The sequence below is a fragment of the Bombus affinis genome, chromosome 3, assembly GCF_024516045.1.
Source record: "Bombus affinis isolate iyBomAffi1 chromosome 3, iyBomAffi1.2, whole genome shotgun sequence".
NCBI lineage: Eukaryota > Metazoa > Arthropoda > Insecta > Hymenoptera > Apidae > Bombus > Bombus affinis.
This window is the reverse complement of record NC_066346.1, coordinates 8,534,566-8,554,184: the sequence shown is the minus strand read 5'-3', so window position 1 is coordinate 8,554,184 and position 19,619 is coordinate 8,534,566. Positions and strand designations below refer to the sequence as shown.

General features: G+C 38.7%; 1 protein-coding gene across 1 annotated transcript in view; it reads right to left on the bottom strand.

Annotated features, from left to right (window-relative positions):
• The window catches only part of LOC126914242 (zinc finger SWIM domain-containing protein 8 homolog), a 114,154-nt gene that overhangs the window by 16,913 nt on the left and 77,622 nt on the right, over window positions 1-19,619 (bottom strand). The window contains exon 3 of the mRNA XM_050717887.1: window positions 240-491. Within this exon, the coding sequence (XP_050573844.1) occupies window positions 240-491 (252 nt within the window). The remainder of the gene's footprint in view (window positions 1-239; window positions 492-19,619) is intronic.

The window sequence follows — 19,619 nt, the reverse complement described above, 5'->3', positions numbered from 1 at the left end:
CAACACTATAAAAGAAACGTTCTACTCTCACTTTGATAGTTTTAACTACTCGATCAAGATCATAAATTACATTTACCGTGTAAAATATAAGATACAAATTAGTATTTAATATCGTTACGCAATAAATTCTTATTATACCTGCGATGAATACTAGTATCAGTAAAAATCTGGACATATTTTTATCAATACGAAAACAGATAGAAAATGGATAATTGACTCGAAGTTGATGGATCGCTTACCGATTTGTAGAGGATCTTTGACGCTCCTCGACCGGAAGAAGTGTTCTCCACGCTGGAATTCATCCGCGCTTCCGTTCGCCAAACAAGAGTAGAGTCTGATGTCCTCCTCGTTGTCCGGGAAACTCCAGAACGCTATCCTGAGCTGCAATTGCTCTGGAACCGGTGGATAAACGTGCTCCACCAGTTCGAACGGGATGTGAGAGGCGACACATCGCGCGGCAAGTTCGCACAGCGTCGGCACTGTTTGTCCATCTGCGAAAGAAAATTTTCAAGAAATTAGACAAATTCTTTAACCTGCCACGAATTTTCTTCTTTGCTTTCTTTATTTTAGTTTCAGCAGGATATAAGTAACGGCGATAGACATTACGCTTCGTTTATCAGTTATCAATTACACAGTTCATCTAATAATACTCTTCTGCCGCAAAATAATCCCTTTATTGACCTTCTTAACCGTATCGATGAAAATCATCTTTCCAAATATTAAACACGTGGGAAATAATTAGAAAACGGATTCATCGATGAATTGCAGCACGTAATTTTATATCCGGGATAAGAAGAAAAGAAACGAACAGAGGTTGCAAGACCGTCGATGCAAAAATAATCGGCCTCTTTCTCTCTTCCGGCCATCTGTTTCGCGTTATAACAGCGTTTGCCGGTCGGAATCGTGGCTTTGCCGCGTTTTTCCTCCGAGAACACAGTGCCAGTTAACGAAGGAAGGAGACGGAAAGAAAGGAAAGAGGTAAAACCCCGACAAGAAGACGAGGTTTTTATCGCGAACCAGCGATCGTAGATTAGAGACGCGTAGTGGTACTGGAGAACAACAAGAATCGCTACAAAAACAGGAATACGAATTAATAAATGGCAAAACGTTTATAAAGATGCGCGAGTGAGTAGCGCGGTGCGAATTAATCAATGAGATGAGCAATTCTGATAATAAACGGCGTCGATAATTTTATTAATACCCGCATCAGTCGTCCGAGTTTCTTTGCACGATCTTATTGCAGTAATTGATGGTATTAACAAAAAAAGTCAGGCAAATTGGAAAGTTCAAAAAATTATGAAACTTTACGTACGTCATTGTATTATTCTATTACGTCATCTGTAATACAACACTATTTATCGTTGGTGTCGTAATTCGATTTTAAGGAGTGGAATCACACATCCCGATAACAATTCAGAATTTTCTCGTTTGCGAAATATTTGGTGAAAGACATCTGAAGAAAAGTTTAAGCAAAAGCTACAACGTTTCATTGCATGGGTTACTAAACTGCGTAAACAATTTTTTGAAAAATCCATCAACGAGAAATAAAATTGCATTACGGATGACGTACTTGCACGGAAAGTTCTATATGCTTTTTAATTTACCTAACCTTCCTCGTAAGTGATCCATAGAAAATTTTATGCGAATTTTCCAGTCTGTCGCTGATGATGAAATATCGACTAGAATTCGATAACATTCGAAATAAGGCTCGGAATTTTTAGAAAGAAGAACTAGATTGGGATTTTATAATTTTTGCAGACGAATATTTATACTTCTGCAGTGGCACATGATTTAGAGGATAATTCAAATCATGTTGTTGTTTTGTCTCGGAGTATCAAAATCATTACGATACACGTAATGTAACAATAAATAAACTCCGGACAAAACAATGCCGCCGCCGCTACATGCAAGCGTCGAACAAAGACGAATTTGAATTTTCCGATTTTCCCCCGACCAATATAAAAATAAGCAGACGCGATCGCAAGGAAATGAGTTACAGCCGATCAGTTATCGACCAGTTATCAACGAATTATCAGCGATCTAATTAACGAGTCATTAGCGATCCTATTTTACGACTCGTACACTGTCTTAGCGAATCGTTTAGTACGAGCGTCTTTGCGAACATTATCTGTATACTAATTTATCATTTTATATATATTCGACGGTTTCAACAACGAGCAATCTCGTCCATTAAACCTCACCGATCAACCATCCTCTGCACATATATCTCTACAAATTGGTAACCCCGACGTGAGTTGAACACGACTAAACAACCTCTACACTTTCGTGTAAATATTTCAACAAATAAGAAATTAGAATTCGAACGAGGTATTTAATATCCGAACGTGTAAAATTCTTGTCGCCTATTTCAGTGTCGTCCACAAATAAAAATAATTGCACAATCCGTCTATGCAATCCTAAAGGCTATTTCCAGCAGCGATCGATCATGTAACGAAAGACGAAGCGAATGCCGATAGATCTGGTGCAACAATCCAGTCAACGCGACGGGTTTGCGTTAATTTCACGGTTAAATTGTATTCAATTAGAATCGGTTTGTGACTGGTTGAGCGACAGCCTGTGCGCCTAGGCGTCTCTCTTTTTCCTGTCTGTTCGTTCTCCCCGCGACTATAACCACAGCTGTAGCCTTAATGAGCGTGATAATGAAAGCGGACTCATTAACAATTTCAAACGGTGTTACATAATTGCGCTGGTCGACCGTTAGGTCAGCTCGAAGCGCATTCAACGTGCATTTTAATGACTTACTTCTATCTGGTTATATATTCAACGAAATCCTCCGCTCGACAGACTCGATTCTGTCGATACGAGGCCAGCAACAACGCGCCCCATAAATGAAGTTAATTTAAATTAATCCTCTACACTCGCTGGCTTCCGGTTGAAATCATAGCCCGAAGCGCCCTGTCTAATTGGTTGGTGCTGCGTTTCGATGGAAACTTTGCGCGTCGTTCGAATGAGATGCAAGTTAAGTTTTATGCAGCGCGTTGTTTCACGAATAATTTAGCGAAAGTGGTAAAAATAGTAAAAATCACGAAATAGAAAATATACGAGCCGTTCAGAAGTCGTGCTGATCGACTTCATAAAACGGGACACGCGAAAAGATAACATCGCGTGGTTTGTAAAAATTTACATTGCGATTGCTTGTGCTATGCTCTTGCGACAAGTTTGTGAAAATATATTCTTTGACTTTCAAGATGAATATCCATCTACGAATGTCCTATTACGTAAAAGTTGGACCAATTATTTCGGCTGAAAGTGGTTCGCAGTTTAACTTTTCCAAGACAAGTTCAACTATCGGTGGAATAATATCATCACGAGTGCTTTACACATTTTATATCTTTTGCATATCGAATATATTCTAAATATCCTTGTATCCTAATATCCTAGGTATCCTTATCATCTACGAAACAACTCTAGTCTTTAATTTCGCTCATTCAATTTGCCATCACTTTTACGTATCATTCGTTCGTATAATTTCGACATCAAAATTTACAAAATTGTAATCGCTAAAACGCTCGCCAATCGCAGATAATTAAGCGATGCTTAAACAAGTACAGTAATCGAACAATGATATTATTCGAATCCATTAACAATACCAATAGCCCTGAAATCTGTTAGCGATATCAACACTACTATTTAAATTCGTCAGCGTTAACAATTTTATCTAAATAATATCCGATAGTACGTAAATCCTTCAAAATTATTAATATTCGACGATACCATTATTCTAATCTATTGACAATACTAATACTACTAGCATAGTACTATTAGTAATATCAGTACAACTATAAAAAATTATAGATTTGTGAGACAATTCTACTTAAATAACATTTGATACTATATAGATCAAATCCTTGACATCCTATGAATAACCGTGTTACCCATAAGCTGTGCAGCTGCGACATTTAATTTTCGAAAATAATTGGTCTTATTCGGAGGAAAGAGAATTTTATCTGGTCGGTGGGAGTACACGTGTAAACAGAAAATTTCTACGAGGTAAGCAAGATCAACGGTATCCTTAAGGGGGGTCGAGCGACGCGTTCTATCGTTTTAATCCCATTTGCCGGATCCGCGCGGGAACACAGCCGCGCCACCGACTCTATCCTCCATTTAAGACAAAAGCTTTATCATTCTCGCGCGCCTGCCAACCTCGCTCAATATGCCCGGAAATCACGTTACCACGTTGCGGCCTATTATTAATGGAAATTCAATTTCTATTTGATTAGCGAGCATCCGCAGGCCAGAAACCAAAGACCGTCTTCGTCCTTCGTTTCGACGCCGCTAGGATACGTCTCATCGACCGGATGTTACTCTTCATTCATCTTTCACATTCCTCCGTGTTGTCTCTTTAACCTCATAACGAGTCGCCTTTAAAATTCTCGTACATTATTTGGAAACTTTCTCGTCTGTTTTCTTTAGAAACTGTTTTAAACTTTTCTTATCCTTTTCGCCTTTTATTTTTTGTTTCTTCTTCGTTCTTTTATTTTTTTTTTCTTCTTTTTATTGGTATATTAAAGTTTAGGATTAAGTTAATTAAGATTGGAGTATTATCTTAGGTTGAAAATAGACACGAGCGACTTTATATAAAATAAACAAACGAGATGTTTTAGGCAGATTTGCGATGTCTTTTCTTTTCGTTGGAAGGTTAGAGGCTTACGAAATTCGAATATCGGATTAGGCTAAAGAAACGTTGAAGTAGAGAATTTCTTTATTTCAGTGAAATTATTGTTATTACACTGGTAGGGAGAAATTCATTTCATAGGCGTTTTTTTTTTCTTTTTTTTTTTAATTTTCGAACCTAAAACTATCTTTATAATAAAGGTTTTATAAAACAGGAGTAGAAAATTTGGTTAAATGGTTTGTAGAAACTACATAGAAGAATACATAATTAATTAACCATCAACTTCAATTCTTCTGAAGAATGTTAGTACAATTGTTCATTGTATTTTTCAGTATCGAAGTTCATTAATCCTTGTTAGAGGTTTGTAATTTTAAGATGGAAATTGTAAAACAAGATACAACGCTACAAACCCTAACGATTATGTCCAGGTTGAACATTCAGGATGACGGGGTTGTCTGACGGCACGCGTTGCGGGAACGTTTTCGCGATCGATCGGCCAAACATTTGCAGGAAAAACAAAGGGGAAGAGTGATGGAAATTTCTGCAGAGTGTTGGAATATCCATACGACTCGACTCGGCCTGTGCGAGCCAGAGAATTTTTTCCTTTGCCTCCGAAAGAACGGGAAAAAATTACGCTTACGTTTCGAAATGAAACAGAAAAAAAATAAAATTAATATTTCCCCGGAGATTGGTAGCGTAATTTCATCAACTGGTTTAACTTATCTCTCAGGAATCTTTTTTTTTTTCATTTCTTCTTTATATTTGATCTTTGAAAATATTCAAATATTTTTCTCCAATCTTTCAGCTTTCGCAGCGAATTTAATACTTTTTTAAAAACAAAACCTGGTATCACATTTACAGATAAAAGATGTATTACTACGACGATGTTTCTCTGACCGAGGAACATTGGACCTCGTATTTGATATTCATAATTTTTTCCCCGATCATCTCCTGCAGATTATTCCCATCCACATCTGCCAGAGAGACAAAGAGATTGCGGTAAAATAACCCAGAGCGATTTATTTTTCGATAAAAAGAAAAATAGCCCAGAATGTTCATTGTTCCAGGAAGTTAACGGAATTGGGCGATGAAAGATCTCTTTTACTCTGTAGAAAACGATCAATCGAGGACTCGTTTACTCGCTCGAACCGCGCGGCGTATCCCATCGTGTAAACGCGACATTTAAACGTGCGCACCGTCGTCACACGATAAATTGCTCTTGCATCGATTTGTCGCTTTTATTTTGCCGAGGTAACGCGCCATCGGCTACACATGGCCTTCTTCGAAGCTTAAACTTACACCTCTGTCGACAGGAAAAATCAATAAGGGGTTGGTTACGTTCCCCTGGCCAGACTCTGTTGCGTGCAGCCCGCGCAAAAACCGTCTCGCGATTCTCACGAAAGTTGGTCGACGTCGTCTGTCGCGACTAACTTCTTAAAACACTTCAAATTTCCTTTTTAACCCTCGAACGGCTAGTTTTCACTCGTTCGACTGTCTCGCCTTTATCATCTCCAAACTATATTTTAGAAAATTATATGTAGACGAACAGTTTTAGTCTTTAAAGGTAAATTGTATTATTAGTAAACTGTGAAAATTAATTTCAGTTCGATTTAATCTAATTTATAATTTATCAAGCGAATCGAATCTTTTTCGGTAAGACAATTTTTTGGTAACGACAATCGCGTACGAAGTCGTGCAAAGAAGAGAAAAATGGTATCAAATGAGTAAGTGACGATACAGAGAAACAGTAAAGAACGAAGAATGGAGGAAAGAAAGACGATAAAACAGATGGGTTTAGCGCAGAGTAACTAGGCATCGTCATCGAGCGGTACATCGCAAAGCGAAGTTTTTAACGTATTTATATTTCCCGGGAAAAGTCAATTTTGTTATCACAGGAATTAGCAAGAGTATATACTCGACAGAAAGGAGAGGATTAGAGCGAGACGAGTAGAACGATGGTCTAAAGGCCATTGGTCCATTTTAAGGACAGACTGATGCATTAAACTTGACAAATAACAAGACGATGGGTTTGTAACCAGAATTTTTAGTTTTCCTTGGCATTTACGGAAGAAAATTCCGTCTTTCTCTCTCGATAAGTACGTTCGAGCCGCGAGTAGAAAAGCGTTAGAGGGTGACATTAAGATTTCACGAAGAAAAGTGGAATATGGATGGTATTCTACGCTTAACAAAATTTAATTAAAAGAAAGTGAAAGAGTCCGCCATCGTGTCCAATATCGAGGAATATTCTCGATCCGAAAAATTCCGATAGAACATCGCGAGCACCGAATTTTCTCCTCGAGATTCTTCAGATAACTTTGTCGCCGGTTCGCGTTCTTCGCCTGCTTTTCAAATTATTTCCTCTAAGGAGACCTTCCAGCCAAACGACTTGCACGTTGAATTCTTTCTCCACAAACGGAAGTTTCTTCTCCAAGAAACAAAGAAGATAGTCAGAGCGAGCGAATTCGCTCAGAAAGACCGTGTATCCATTGCCCCTTCTTACGAAACGATGAAAGATGGCAAACTACGAGTTACCATGCAGCGAACTTTTGTCGAAGCGACGGGATCGCCAGAACCGATGCACGTACCGCTTGTAAATTTCGTATTAGGTCCCCGAATCTTTCGAAAGTCGAAGGAAGGATGATCCTTGAAAATCTTGGTCGTCGGGTCTTGGTAAATCCTGCTTGCGAATGGCCGTCACGCGAACCATCCGTCCCAACGTTATTTCACAAGAATACAGAAAAACTAGGCGTAGCGTGAGTTTGAGAAAACAGGGATAATATCGGATCTTCATCGTGAGCGTTTCGTAATATCAGCTATCTGTTCTTACAATTGGTACTATCAAAAATAAAAAACCTATAAATAATTTTAAGCATTCCGATATATCATCGATACGTAAATTATCATGAAATTCATTTTCACACCATTGCGTTCCATTCGAGCATCTACTTTTCTTCTTAAAAACGCCACACTCTAAAATCTTTCTTCAATTACAAATCAAACACACTTGTGGGGAGGAAGATGGAATTTCCTTCTGTAAGTGCCAAGCGAAAGTAAAATTCATGAAAAATTCAAAACGTCAAATGTCCTGTAAAACTATCAATAGACTTAGGATGCCTGGATACGAAAAGCGAAAGACAGAAGAAAGGAAGATTCGTTGTTTTGTCGTGACATCTCCGTTTCTCTTCGATCTGTGAAAAATATTCGCTCGTTGTTTCGTAACAACCTGTACGATGTATCTTTATCCGAATGTACACACTCGAAACCGCTCGAAATTCAACAAGTTTCCAGTCCTCGACCGTAAATTCATTTCAATTGATTTAATTTAACCGATTTGTTAGAATCACTCGCACTGACGGACGTAGCTTGATTTCCCGCAAGAAAGCTTTATTAAAACTCCGCTTCGTGACAAGATAGATACTCCTTGGAAAAGAAAGAAAGAAAGAGAGGAAACATAAATGTCCCGGATTTCCAGAGTTTCGAGATCTCGTCAAATTTTGTGTCCAAGTTTCGCGAATCTGAAAGTCAAGTTTCGATCCGCCTCTGCTTAAAACATACAGAACTTGGAACGTTTCAACAAGTAGCAAGAGAAGCGAAAAAACGCTGGATAGAAGATTTCGAGCGAATAGAGTGGCAACGGAACTCGAAAGAGCCGCAAGAAACGGACGATCGCGAAATGGCGATAAACTGGCTGGCTGGAAGATATTCGAGGAGGTTGGAACGAGAGGGCGAGGGCACACACTCGCCCCGAGTGCAATTTCATCCGGCGCCGAAGGAAGCAACGAGACAACGCGGAACTTCCTTTATTACGTTAAAAGTTTTTACGAGCACGCCCCATGAGAGCGTTTGCTATCGTGCAGCGATGGTCGCGTTTCCGTGACGCCCGATTCAAATTAAAATGGTACCCCGCGCGCCGACTGCTGTCCCACTGAAACAGACCAGATTTCCGCTGAAAATTGTCCTGCCTTTGAATCACCTCGAAACAAACGTTCATTTAACGTCCATTGATTTTTAGTCGTATTCATCGTCTGCGCTATTATTAGTCTGAAAAGGAGATTAAACGAACGTTCCATTCTTATTTCTATCGCTGGAATTTTTTCTTCAGTCGTCTAGCCTTTATCGTTATTTTCCATCTCGCAGCTCTGAAAGGAACTTGGTTGTGTTAGTCTTTTTACAACGTCCATTCACTTAATCTAATGTGATTATATCATTTTCACGTATTTATGCAGAACCCTCGTCAATTTTTGAAAACTATAGGAATTTCTGAATTTCTATGCCACTCCGTCGATTCAAATCAGTTTCCAAGTTAAACTTCGTTTGTTTAACGCTAATCTTCAAAATTTAAGTTAAAATTTATACATTCGTTGTTATTTCTTTTGTTCGTCTAACTTTATGTAAATGTTATCCGATTAATCAATTTCTCAATTTTTGTTAATATAAGAATTTACATAAAGTTAGACGAACAAAAGAAATGTAAATGATAATACAATTTTAAATTACATTTTGAAACCGGTCAATTGGTCGTGCCTGATAAGGCTAATGTTAACTGCTAATATCTTCAGAAAATAATAATCTAACGTCTATTAATCTTTCTAAAATAACGGATATTTTGGAATTAATGGAAAAAAATAATAGATAAGATGCCATCGTTTCGAATGTATTTCCCAGTGAATCCATCGATATAATTTTAAATTTTCGATCATGGACATGACAATTGAAGAAGCACACATTGCTGGGTGAATTATTTCCAAGCGAGATTTCGTAAGGGTGGTAAGTTCTTTGAGAATCGATGGCTGTCGAAGTGGGCCAGGGGAATTTTTCACCGTGGCGAAAGGTACAAATTGCCAGAGAAGTTTTCACCGCAAGGAAACGAGAGAAATGCCTTTCAACCGCGATCGAAACTTGGCTGGCTCGCGTCGCTACCAGATTGCGCGGCTTTCTCCTTTGATAAACTGTAATTTCGGTTCGTTTCCCGACGATCGAAGCCGCAACTTCCCGTCAGTGACAGACTTTACGCGGTAACGAAGCTGCAACGACATGTTATTGCAGAATTTGCAGCCACCAACCGGTCTTTCGTCGAGTCAAACCTAATATTCAATCGTACGAGATCAAACTACTAACTGTGTTACGGTTTCTGATAAATCTAATGCGTAAAATTTAATAAAAATACGCCCACAAATTTCTACCAAACATATATAATATCGATGTTTCGTCTTTCATGTATTAAATCTCCACCCACCCTACAATCTTTTTAAGTTAGTTACTTAACTCAAGAAGTTGTCGATTCTACTCTGTTTGTACATAAGTTACATCAATTTTGATTATCATTACACATAATTTAGAGGTACAAACCGATTCTTTCGGAAGGTATTGGACCGTGAAATGAAATTAAAATGTGAAATTAGATACAGTCGAGCCTCCCTTATACGTACACCGCGAACATCCATTATCCAAACACCCTAATATCCGAACGCTCTGTTATCCGAACATATGTAATATTTCCCAGTAACAGATGCCTTTTTCCGTTTCAAATATTTACGTACTTTGCCAGTACTCGTATACAGGGTGTGGTCGAATGACGTGTACAAGCGGACACGAGGTGATTCCTTATGAAAGAATAAGGATAAAATATGGAATAAAATTTGTTTCATTTAAGGTTTAGTTTACGAGAAAATCGAGTTCGAAAATTTATCGAATATAATTGAACGTGACATCCAAATTTGCCATACTTACGTTATGACATAGAAGATACTATATGGTATTCTTCCATCGTAATATCGCTACACACGAACATCGCTATGATATTCTAAAATTCGATCTCGGCCAATCGATCAATTAGAAAATTTTTCAAAAAAGAAAAAAGAAATTGCTGTGCAAAATTACGCTCGAAATTTCCCTGAAATCTGCATATGATCAGCGATTTCATGCATTTAAATGTTCCTGATGAACGTCTCGTCGATCAGGATAGTCGAAAGCACCGTCGAAAGCGAAGACAATCGTCGGATCGTTCGACGTTAAAGCAATCGAGTGCTTTCACGCGAGCGCCAACGTTCACGTTCACACGCGCGGCTCTTCGTCTATGTGTAAATGGCCTTTGCTCCCCCTCTGCAGCCAGGCAACTTGACCTCGATTGAAGGAATCATCCCTGTTCGCGCCATCGCCTACCCTACTCTCTCTTTCTCATACACACAAACGCTCTCTCTCTCTCTCTCTCTCTATCTATCTATCTTTCTCTCTCTCTCTCTCTCTCTCTCTCTCTCTCTCTCTGCGTCTGGTGTTTCGTGGAAAGACCAAGGAATTACATCGTATTGGCGGATCGAATCGAACGTCGACGAAGGTGTTCGTTGATTCATCGTGACAAGAATTCATTGGCGAAACGATCGATCGAGCAACGTCTGCTAAAGTTTCTGGAATTAAATTTGACGTTGTAGCATAGCATACGGACTACAAAATATTCGGCTAGAATGACACTTTTTAGGGATTTTCGAGGTCGTCGAAATCGGAAACGAGGTCGTTTTTCATGGAAATAAGACGTAAAAAATATCGGACAACCTGTTGATGTGCGACGTCCTCGTGGGTCTTGACGATACCCCTTTTAAAATTTCGAACGCTTAATCTACTGTATGGCTCACTCTGCATCTGAATCGTGAATATTGGATTTGGATTATTTTTTGATTTTCCAGCTGTCGTGAGTCAAGCGACGAGATTGGCATTTGGAGCATTGGTATTAATCGTACACCATCGTTCGTTTTGTCGTTTACCGCTTCTGTATGATCACGGTCTTACGCAGATTTCTACAGTCAACAGGCTTGTCTGCGAAATGTTGGTGAAAGCGAATTTTCAAAAGCGTGCATTTTCACAAAACCGTGAAAAGTGAGCCTCATTTTCGTCTTTACAATACTCGCCTACAATACACCCGAAGAAACACGTTAGGATAGAAAAATGTTGCAGTCCGGATACTATACTTTGGCCAAATTTAATCTCAGGCTTCTTACGAGGAAACTAGCAAATGACAGCTTTTGTAAAATGACCATTTTTTAATTTTAATGTTTAATATCTGAATCTTTACGAATACGTATGCCGCTCTCCTCGGTTAAAATGGAAATAAAATTTCAAAGCTGGAAAAAAGCCGGGGTCTTATCGGTTTTCTTTCTTTCTTGGACCATTTCTTTTGTCTTCGTGCGGCTTGAAATAAGCAGTCGACATTTTGTAAAAGCTTGCGTAATGTAACTTCGCTTGAAAGTTAAAAACACCGGAAGCTCTGAATATTTCGACGGATCTTGACTAATGAAAGAGATGTTGCACAAGATGTTTTAAATAAACAGACTGGCACAGTTATTCATTTTTAATGTTTCCAAGTATACTGATTTATGAAAAAAGAACTAACTCTTAATCTATTTACCGAGTCGTTCAACAAGAAATTTTCACGATTACAAACTCAAAATTCGAAATTACGAAAGATGAAACGATAAGGCTAAATCAGTTTTAATCGTTGTAAATGTAAATAGAACGTCGTTCGTACTTAACAAAAGCAAAAAATTGACAATTGAAATGACAAGTTAACTTTTCTTCTGCTAGTTCGCTTCCTTTCGTTCATCTGCTTCTCGTTTTCTGTTTTCTTCTTTCGCCAAAGCTCCCCGTTCGCATGGCAAACAAAAGCAAGAACGATACCGAACTGGAATTATAACGTTTGCTAGAAAACAAGCAGAGCTACTTAAATCTAACGAGATATTTGCTCCAAGTTGCCAGCGGGAGCTACGGAAGCGCATTAAGTGGCTTAATTAAATAGTGAATTCAACTCGAGTATCGCGTATTATCTCCTCTCTAGGCACCTGTGTAATTGCCCTCCCCTTCTTCCATCTGTCCGGAAATAAAAATTACAAACTGCGCGTTTAAAAATCTTGCCTTCTGTTTTTCAATGCCAAAAACATCCGCTGGAACGACGCGCAGTAGCGAAAATTTGCTTCATTCGATACGAAAATTAAGGAACCGAATCTCTCCGAATTGTAAGACGTATATTTTACAGATAGTAACGATGAAATTTTCATCACCAAAGCAGATAATTTCACTTAGGAGACCAAATCATTCGACAAGTCTTCGTAATCTTTTTACCGCGAAATTTACGTATGCACCTTCCTTGAAAAAATCCCCGATACGTAAGACGATTCATCGTAAAAATCATGTTACACGATAATTGATTAATGTAGAAACTTCTCGGAAGCCAAACTGGTCAATTCCACTTTCTGTTCGTTTCTTAGTTTTATTACACAAGTACGCGATTATTCCTCTTCGAATGTTTTACAATGAAACATTACAATATTTCATTTCAGCCAGCAAGTCACAAACAAGAGAAAATTGAGAGAAATAAAATCGTATTTCTTGCATGTGGTCTTCACACAGCAATATAGACAACGAAATACCAAGTTACAATGTGTCCAACTATTTCGCGATCAGACTACGACAATCATTTTAAAACTGTGCAACATTGTTAAAAGCGAACGATATTCAAAAGCTCGTTTTTGTTCGAAGCTTTTGTTCCTTCTTCCTCCCAGTACGTTCCTTTTCACAGGTTTCGGACATTTTTGAACAGTTGTTTCATACATCGAAAGCTTGTAGTTCGAATGGAAAACACGTAGCACTCGTCGCGCGGCAGAATTGCGAAAATTGAAAACGATTGCGCGCGCCATCCTCGTAACCCTGTTACGCTCGACGCTTTTGTTGCATTCGCTAAATTCGATGAAAAAAAGAGTAAAAAAAGAGAAAAAAAAAATGGAACATGGACGGAGAGATGTCGTGGAAATGGGAAACGATTGCAAACTTTCGCGTTCGACCCGGCGCGCCTTTATTACATTCGAATCCCTTTCGGAATCGACGTCGTGAAATTTCCACGCTTCGTACTACTTCCACCTTGTGACGTTGTTATAAAAGTAGAAAATCAGGATACAAATTTTACGTCCTACATATCGTCGCTAATATATCCTCCATTTCTTTCTCAAATTTTTTCAACCTTCCGTAAATTGTACAATTTTTCATTCTTTTAGACTTCTATCGACGCGCTTCTACCGTGTGTTAATTATTGCCGTTCGATAATTATTGCTAAGAAAAATGTACAAGTTCGAGAATTCCAGTAATTCGTACTTGATTTCGCCTCTTAAATTACCAATCTTCAAAAATTTAAAAATATTACAGATATAAAACTAAAATAGATACGAAAGAATTTTTTGAAGATTGAAGAAATTTGAAGACCCACAAAGATGTAAAATAAAAGGATCTATTAAAGCTACCTCAAAATGCACCAAACTATAATCTATAAATTATAATTTTCCATTGCTTCGCGTCCATAATAACCGATAGCTACGGATTTATACGGAAATTCATACGTTTGAGAATTCAATTAAAATCATAGAATCACGGCAGAAAAATGTTTTACCTATCAAACATCACAGTTTATACAAATATACAATTATATACATTACTCTTCGTATATTTTCTATACCTTTTCATATTATGTACACTCTGTGCGATCTTGCACATTCAAATTCTACTGATAATCCATAGAAGCGATTTTTACGTACATTTTTACCTAACTGCCCGTAATAAGAAATTATTGTTATTTCTGTATTCGGAGGTAGAATCACAATAGCTATTATTTTATTCTTTGGATAAATTTATCACACCGTTCTGAGTCGAAAAACCTTTATTGCGCTTTCTTACATGGACTAGGGATAAAAACAAAAGAACATCTTAAACTTATCGATTATATCCAGAACTATCTTCTAATTACTATTTACTGTAACTAGCACATCTGCATATGGATGGCGAGCACGAACTCACGTCGTCATTTTCAACAGAAATATTGGAATCTGGGCGATAAATTTTCAGATTTTCTACGCGTTTTATTTTAGTAATTATTCGTACAAGGGCCAACGCGATGGGAGTAGATCGATAAAGTTGCGAACGGAAGATAAATCGATAGAAAGTTCACGGTTAAACGAGTCGAAAAGTTTCGACGGCCAAGTTGTAGGTAGCTCTCGTAGGTTCAAGATGGCTGGTAGCCATGAGAACCATAGAACGCTTTATCTTTCCTATACGTGGAAGTTTTTAACGGGTCGACCGTGTCGTGAATCATATTTAATTTACGGCGCAGTCCAGGGAACAATGGTCCGAAGAAAAGTTCCGCTCTGTCACGAAATTTTTGACGGTGCTCGACGAGAAGAGTTGGCGCGGGTCATTTGAAATGCAAAATAAAACGAGACGCGCTGAAACGTTCGGAACGTGTTGGTTGTCGTTATCGCGAAAACGACGTCGGAAAAATGGCCTTGTTTTTCCTTCTCTCCTCTCGATCAACGACTGCTATCGCATGAACAGCGTTTGATTTGTTATAATGGAATTATAGCTCTGGAATCGGAATACAAACGGGGCAGTACATTTCTCGCACGTTTTTGTTTCAGCTGTTGTATAGGTTGGAGCACGTAAAATATCGTTGCTTTTATTGGCGAAACTCTAACCGTAGTTATTTCAAAGCATTCGACAATTTAAATGATACGACTCGATACATATTTCCATGGGATTTGATATATCGTTTCATTTTTCTAACAATCGAATCTATTATTCTAGATTTATTAGAATGATCTGTTCTAAAGTAAAAAGGTTCTCGGTATATATCATAGTTCGTTTGCAAAAGCTATGGTACGGTTAAACGTTGTTAAATTTTGTACGAAGAAATTCGTGAAATAATTTAACATTTTTTTTAGAGCGTAATAATCTTTGTTCTACGTGTGTGTAATAAATTTATTGTAAATTTAACAGTGGCATTCAGAGTATAAAAATGCAAGCGATTGATAAAATCGTATTAATTCTTTTACTAAAAAAATATACGACTGTGGGAAAAATAAAAGTCAACAGCGTGGAGGGAAGAGTTAGGAGATGTTAAAGGGAACGGGCCAGCGAACAGCAAGGTACTCGCGTTAAAACGACGCTCGCTATCCGTATCCGGAAGTTGAGGAAATTGTTGCGGCGGAAGGACCAGGTCGCTGGATAATTCACACACTGAGAATTTTACACCGACAGAAATTCTGTATTCCCGTCAACGTTCCACATTTTCCCCCCTTAAACTTTTTATTCTTTTATCATACATTGTCGATCGATTTAAACAGAACAATTCTTTGGAGAAAAATTTAATTTCTGGGTTTTGTTGTATTTTGTTTTAATTCGTTACTGTAACGCGGTGCAGTTAATAAAAACCAATATATTAGTAACGTATAGATTTCCAATTTAATAAACCACCGTTGAGAATTCCGTATTATCCACTCCATCCACATGGTATTTATTAAAAAACGAATACATACTCTTCAAATTCTATGCGAACGATATAAAAAGAAAGATACGATTATTGCAATGAAAAACATCCGAAGCAACAAAACATCGAATTAATCCACTTTGAAGCTAGCAACACCTAACGTAAAAGCATAAAACGCAATTATCTAAATTTCAGAGAAACAAATATTTCAATTAATCTACCGTTCAATCTATTGCCGCGTATCGCAAGCAGTTTAAAAAATAAAATCGCTTCAACGAAAAAATCCCAAACGCACGAAACTTGCGATTAATCGACTTTCTATCGTCATTCGATCTACAAAGCTTAACAAATGCGATGACTCCAATGGAAAAATTCCAAAGGTACGAGAATTGCAATTAAATTCAACTCTGAACCTAACTATTTGTAAAACTTAATCTGCTATGTATCATCTATTCTAAAAATCATAACGCAACGATAGAAAAGAAAAAGAAAAAGATGGGAACATTGCGATGAATCGTCTCTGAACTTAATACCGCTCAATCTAAGAATCTTCAGAAATGCAACGACCTAATACAGAATTTCAGACACGGAAAAATCGCAATTAATCGACTCAGAACTTACTACCATGTACCGTCCAATCTATTGGATTGGCAACTAAGTGATTGCGGATTTTGTCAATACCATCTAATTGCAAAATCCGCAATCACTTAGTTGCCAAGCTAATAGAAATCTTCACGCAACGACCGCAATAAAGAGAATGGCAAACACACGGCAACGGCGATTAATCGCCTCTGAGCTTGTTACAATCCTTCGATCTGAGAATCTTAAAAAAAATGCGTCGACCCAATAAACGAAATTCCAAACCTCGCAGAAATGTCACAATTAATCGTCTCTGAGCCCACTACCGTCTCCGTCTAAAAATCTGAAAAAATGTCATCATCGAAATACGAAACATCGTGAAAATACCAAAATGGGGAAAAAGTAGGAAGAACGTTGATCGACGATTAAAATTACCGTGCAAGTAGACCACGCAAGCTCACCGGGCGAGCAACGATGAGCGATTAGTCGCGTTACTTATCGGCGTGCGAGTGGCGGCTACGAACAAAGCGGCGCGATCGCAGTCGTTTCGCGTTGAAATTAACGGGACGCCGGTTCTGCGCTACCGGTGTGCGCGCACTCGTGTCAGGAAGTAGTGCATAAAACGTAACTCTATACTCCGGCGTTGTTGGAACGGCGTTCCATCGGTGCAACAACTACAAGTGCGTGAGCCAACCCGGCTACATAATATCACAATGTGGTCCGCTTGTAAACACACGTGGGACTCCCGGGGGCTGGCGCATAAAGCTGCCACAATAATGCATTGTAAAGCGGTAGAACGAATAGTCGGTGGGAAGGAGGTAAGAGAAAAAGGAAGGAAAGGGAAAGAAAAATCAACGGAAGAGGCAGAGAATACGCCGGAAAATGAAACGAACGATACACTTGCTCGCGTTTATCGTCCTACGTTCGAGTTTCGCTACGGGTCTACGATACAGGATACATTGTACAAGCACTGAATATGACGGGATTCTTCTCTCTCTTTTTCCTTTCTCTATGTTCTAGAGTTGCTTCGTTTTTAGTTTCGTTCGAGTTGTTTCTCTCGTGGTTTCTCGTAGTAAAAAGCAGAATTATTAGGTTGAATTATATATAGATCCATATAATTTAAAACGTATCATGGTCTTTGGATCGTCTTTTCATTCAATCTTATATATATACTTATATATACAGGGTGGTTGGTAACTAGTGGTACAAGCGGAAAGGGGGTGATTCTACGCGAAAAAAGAAGTCGAAAATATAGAATAAAAATTTTTCATTTGAGGCTTTGTTTTCGAGAAAATCGATTTTGAATCTTCGCTCGGTACGCGTGCACTTTATCACGTCTCGTTATAACGTCTGTTATCATATCTCGTTATATTTCTATGAACACTTTTTAATACATTGGAAGTGTTTATCAACATAACGTCAATGGAGACAACGATTTACAGTGAGATCCGTTATAACGAAACGTGATAAAGTGCACGCGTACCGAGCGAAAATTCAAAGTCGATTTTCTCGAAAACAAAGCCTCAAACGAAAAATTTTTACTCTATATTTTCGACTTCTTTTTTCGTGTAGAATTACCCCCTTTCCGCTTGTACCACCAGTTACCAACCACCCTGTATATTCTTTTTCTGTGAAAGAGAAGAATTGTTAATTAGGATGTTTTATCGTAGATCAATAGTTGAATGGTTCGCGGCAATAAGAAAGCAGCTGCAATATTTAAATTGTATTTATTGAAAGAGAAAGAAAGGTATATATTGCGTGTTCAACAGTGCACAAGTTTATTACTACGAGTATTAGCATTTTCAAAGAAGAAGAGATAGTCTACGTGGTCGCCGATCGAATGTAAATCTATAAGCGCAAGGATGGATTTAAATAGGTTATGGGTTTCTTGGAAGTGCAAAAGATCGTAATGAAGGCTGTACTTCCATGTTTTATTACTACCAACTATTTCTCTAGGTCAACGTTACTACGCCACCAGGTTGAAATAATTATTACACGTCCTCCCAAGATGGTACTTTAAGCTCTCGCAACTTCAATATTTGCAAGGGAGATATTTAAGTACGTTCTCTTCCCTCGTCCCATTATCGCAGAAAAATCGGAGAGTAAAGAATTGCATCGTCGAGGATCAAAGGTGTCGTAAAATCGATCCTTCCGCTATTTTCCATGCTGCAATCCGGAAACCTATTTTTCTTGCAACAACGACTTGCGTTTCGCTCGTTTTTCATCGGTTTCTCAACGAACAAACGCCGAACCGGCCACGGGAAATGGCCGCGAATTCAGTTCCATCGAATCCGAGAAGAAAACAACGGAGAACGAAACGCGGCGTCCCCGAAATTCACCTAGCAACCAATCCCTTCCCTCAGTTTTTTTCCTTTCCACCTCCAATTTCTTTTTTTCCCTCTCGTTTCTTTCCTTTTTATTTTACTCGTCCGTCCAGATACACTTTTGTTTCGCTCCGTTTAATGGTCCTGAATTTTCAGAATGTCTCCCCGGGGGCTGGCTGAAAATGAATTTCACGTAGCGAAACGCGACGGTGCATCGACCCCGCGGGCCGATCGATATTCTCCACGGTCGACTCCCGTGAACGCCGCACCGGCGAACGCATACAAACCTTCGCCCGGCAGATTTCAATTTTTATCCCCTGTAAAAATTGCTTATTTCTCGACGAGTTCCGACCTCCTACGTGCAATCGTTCCGCCTCTTTTCGTTTTTAGTCGCAGGCACAGCCAACCTACCAGCTACCGAAAATTGACGTACTGACGTTCGCCGAGAACGCGGCACGTCGGATGTTGTTAGAGCGAGCTTGTTGGAGAACCAAGCGAATACTTGTTCCGCATAGTCGTTATTAAAATTTGTCTTTAAACCGATTTAAACTTTTGGAGATACTTGACGAATCGATGTACGTATCCCTCTGCTCTGTAGCAGCGTGTAGAATTGAGGCGATTATGAACAACGAAATTCCGTAGGTACGCGATTTATGGAATATGATAACGCTGTTTGTTTCAATCGTTCGCGGAGAGACGCGATCGCGAGATAGCACGTCAACGAGAGTCGTAAATTCCCGTTACGATTAAATAATCGACGCCACGAACTGATCGATCCCCTTAT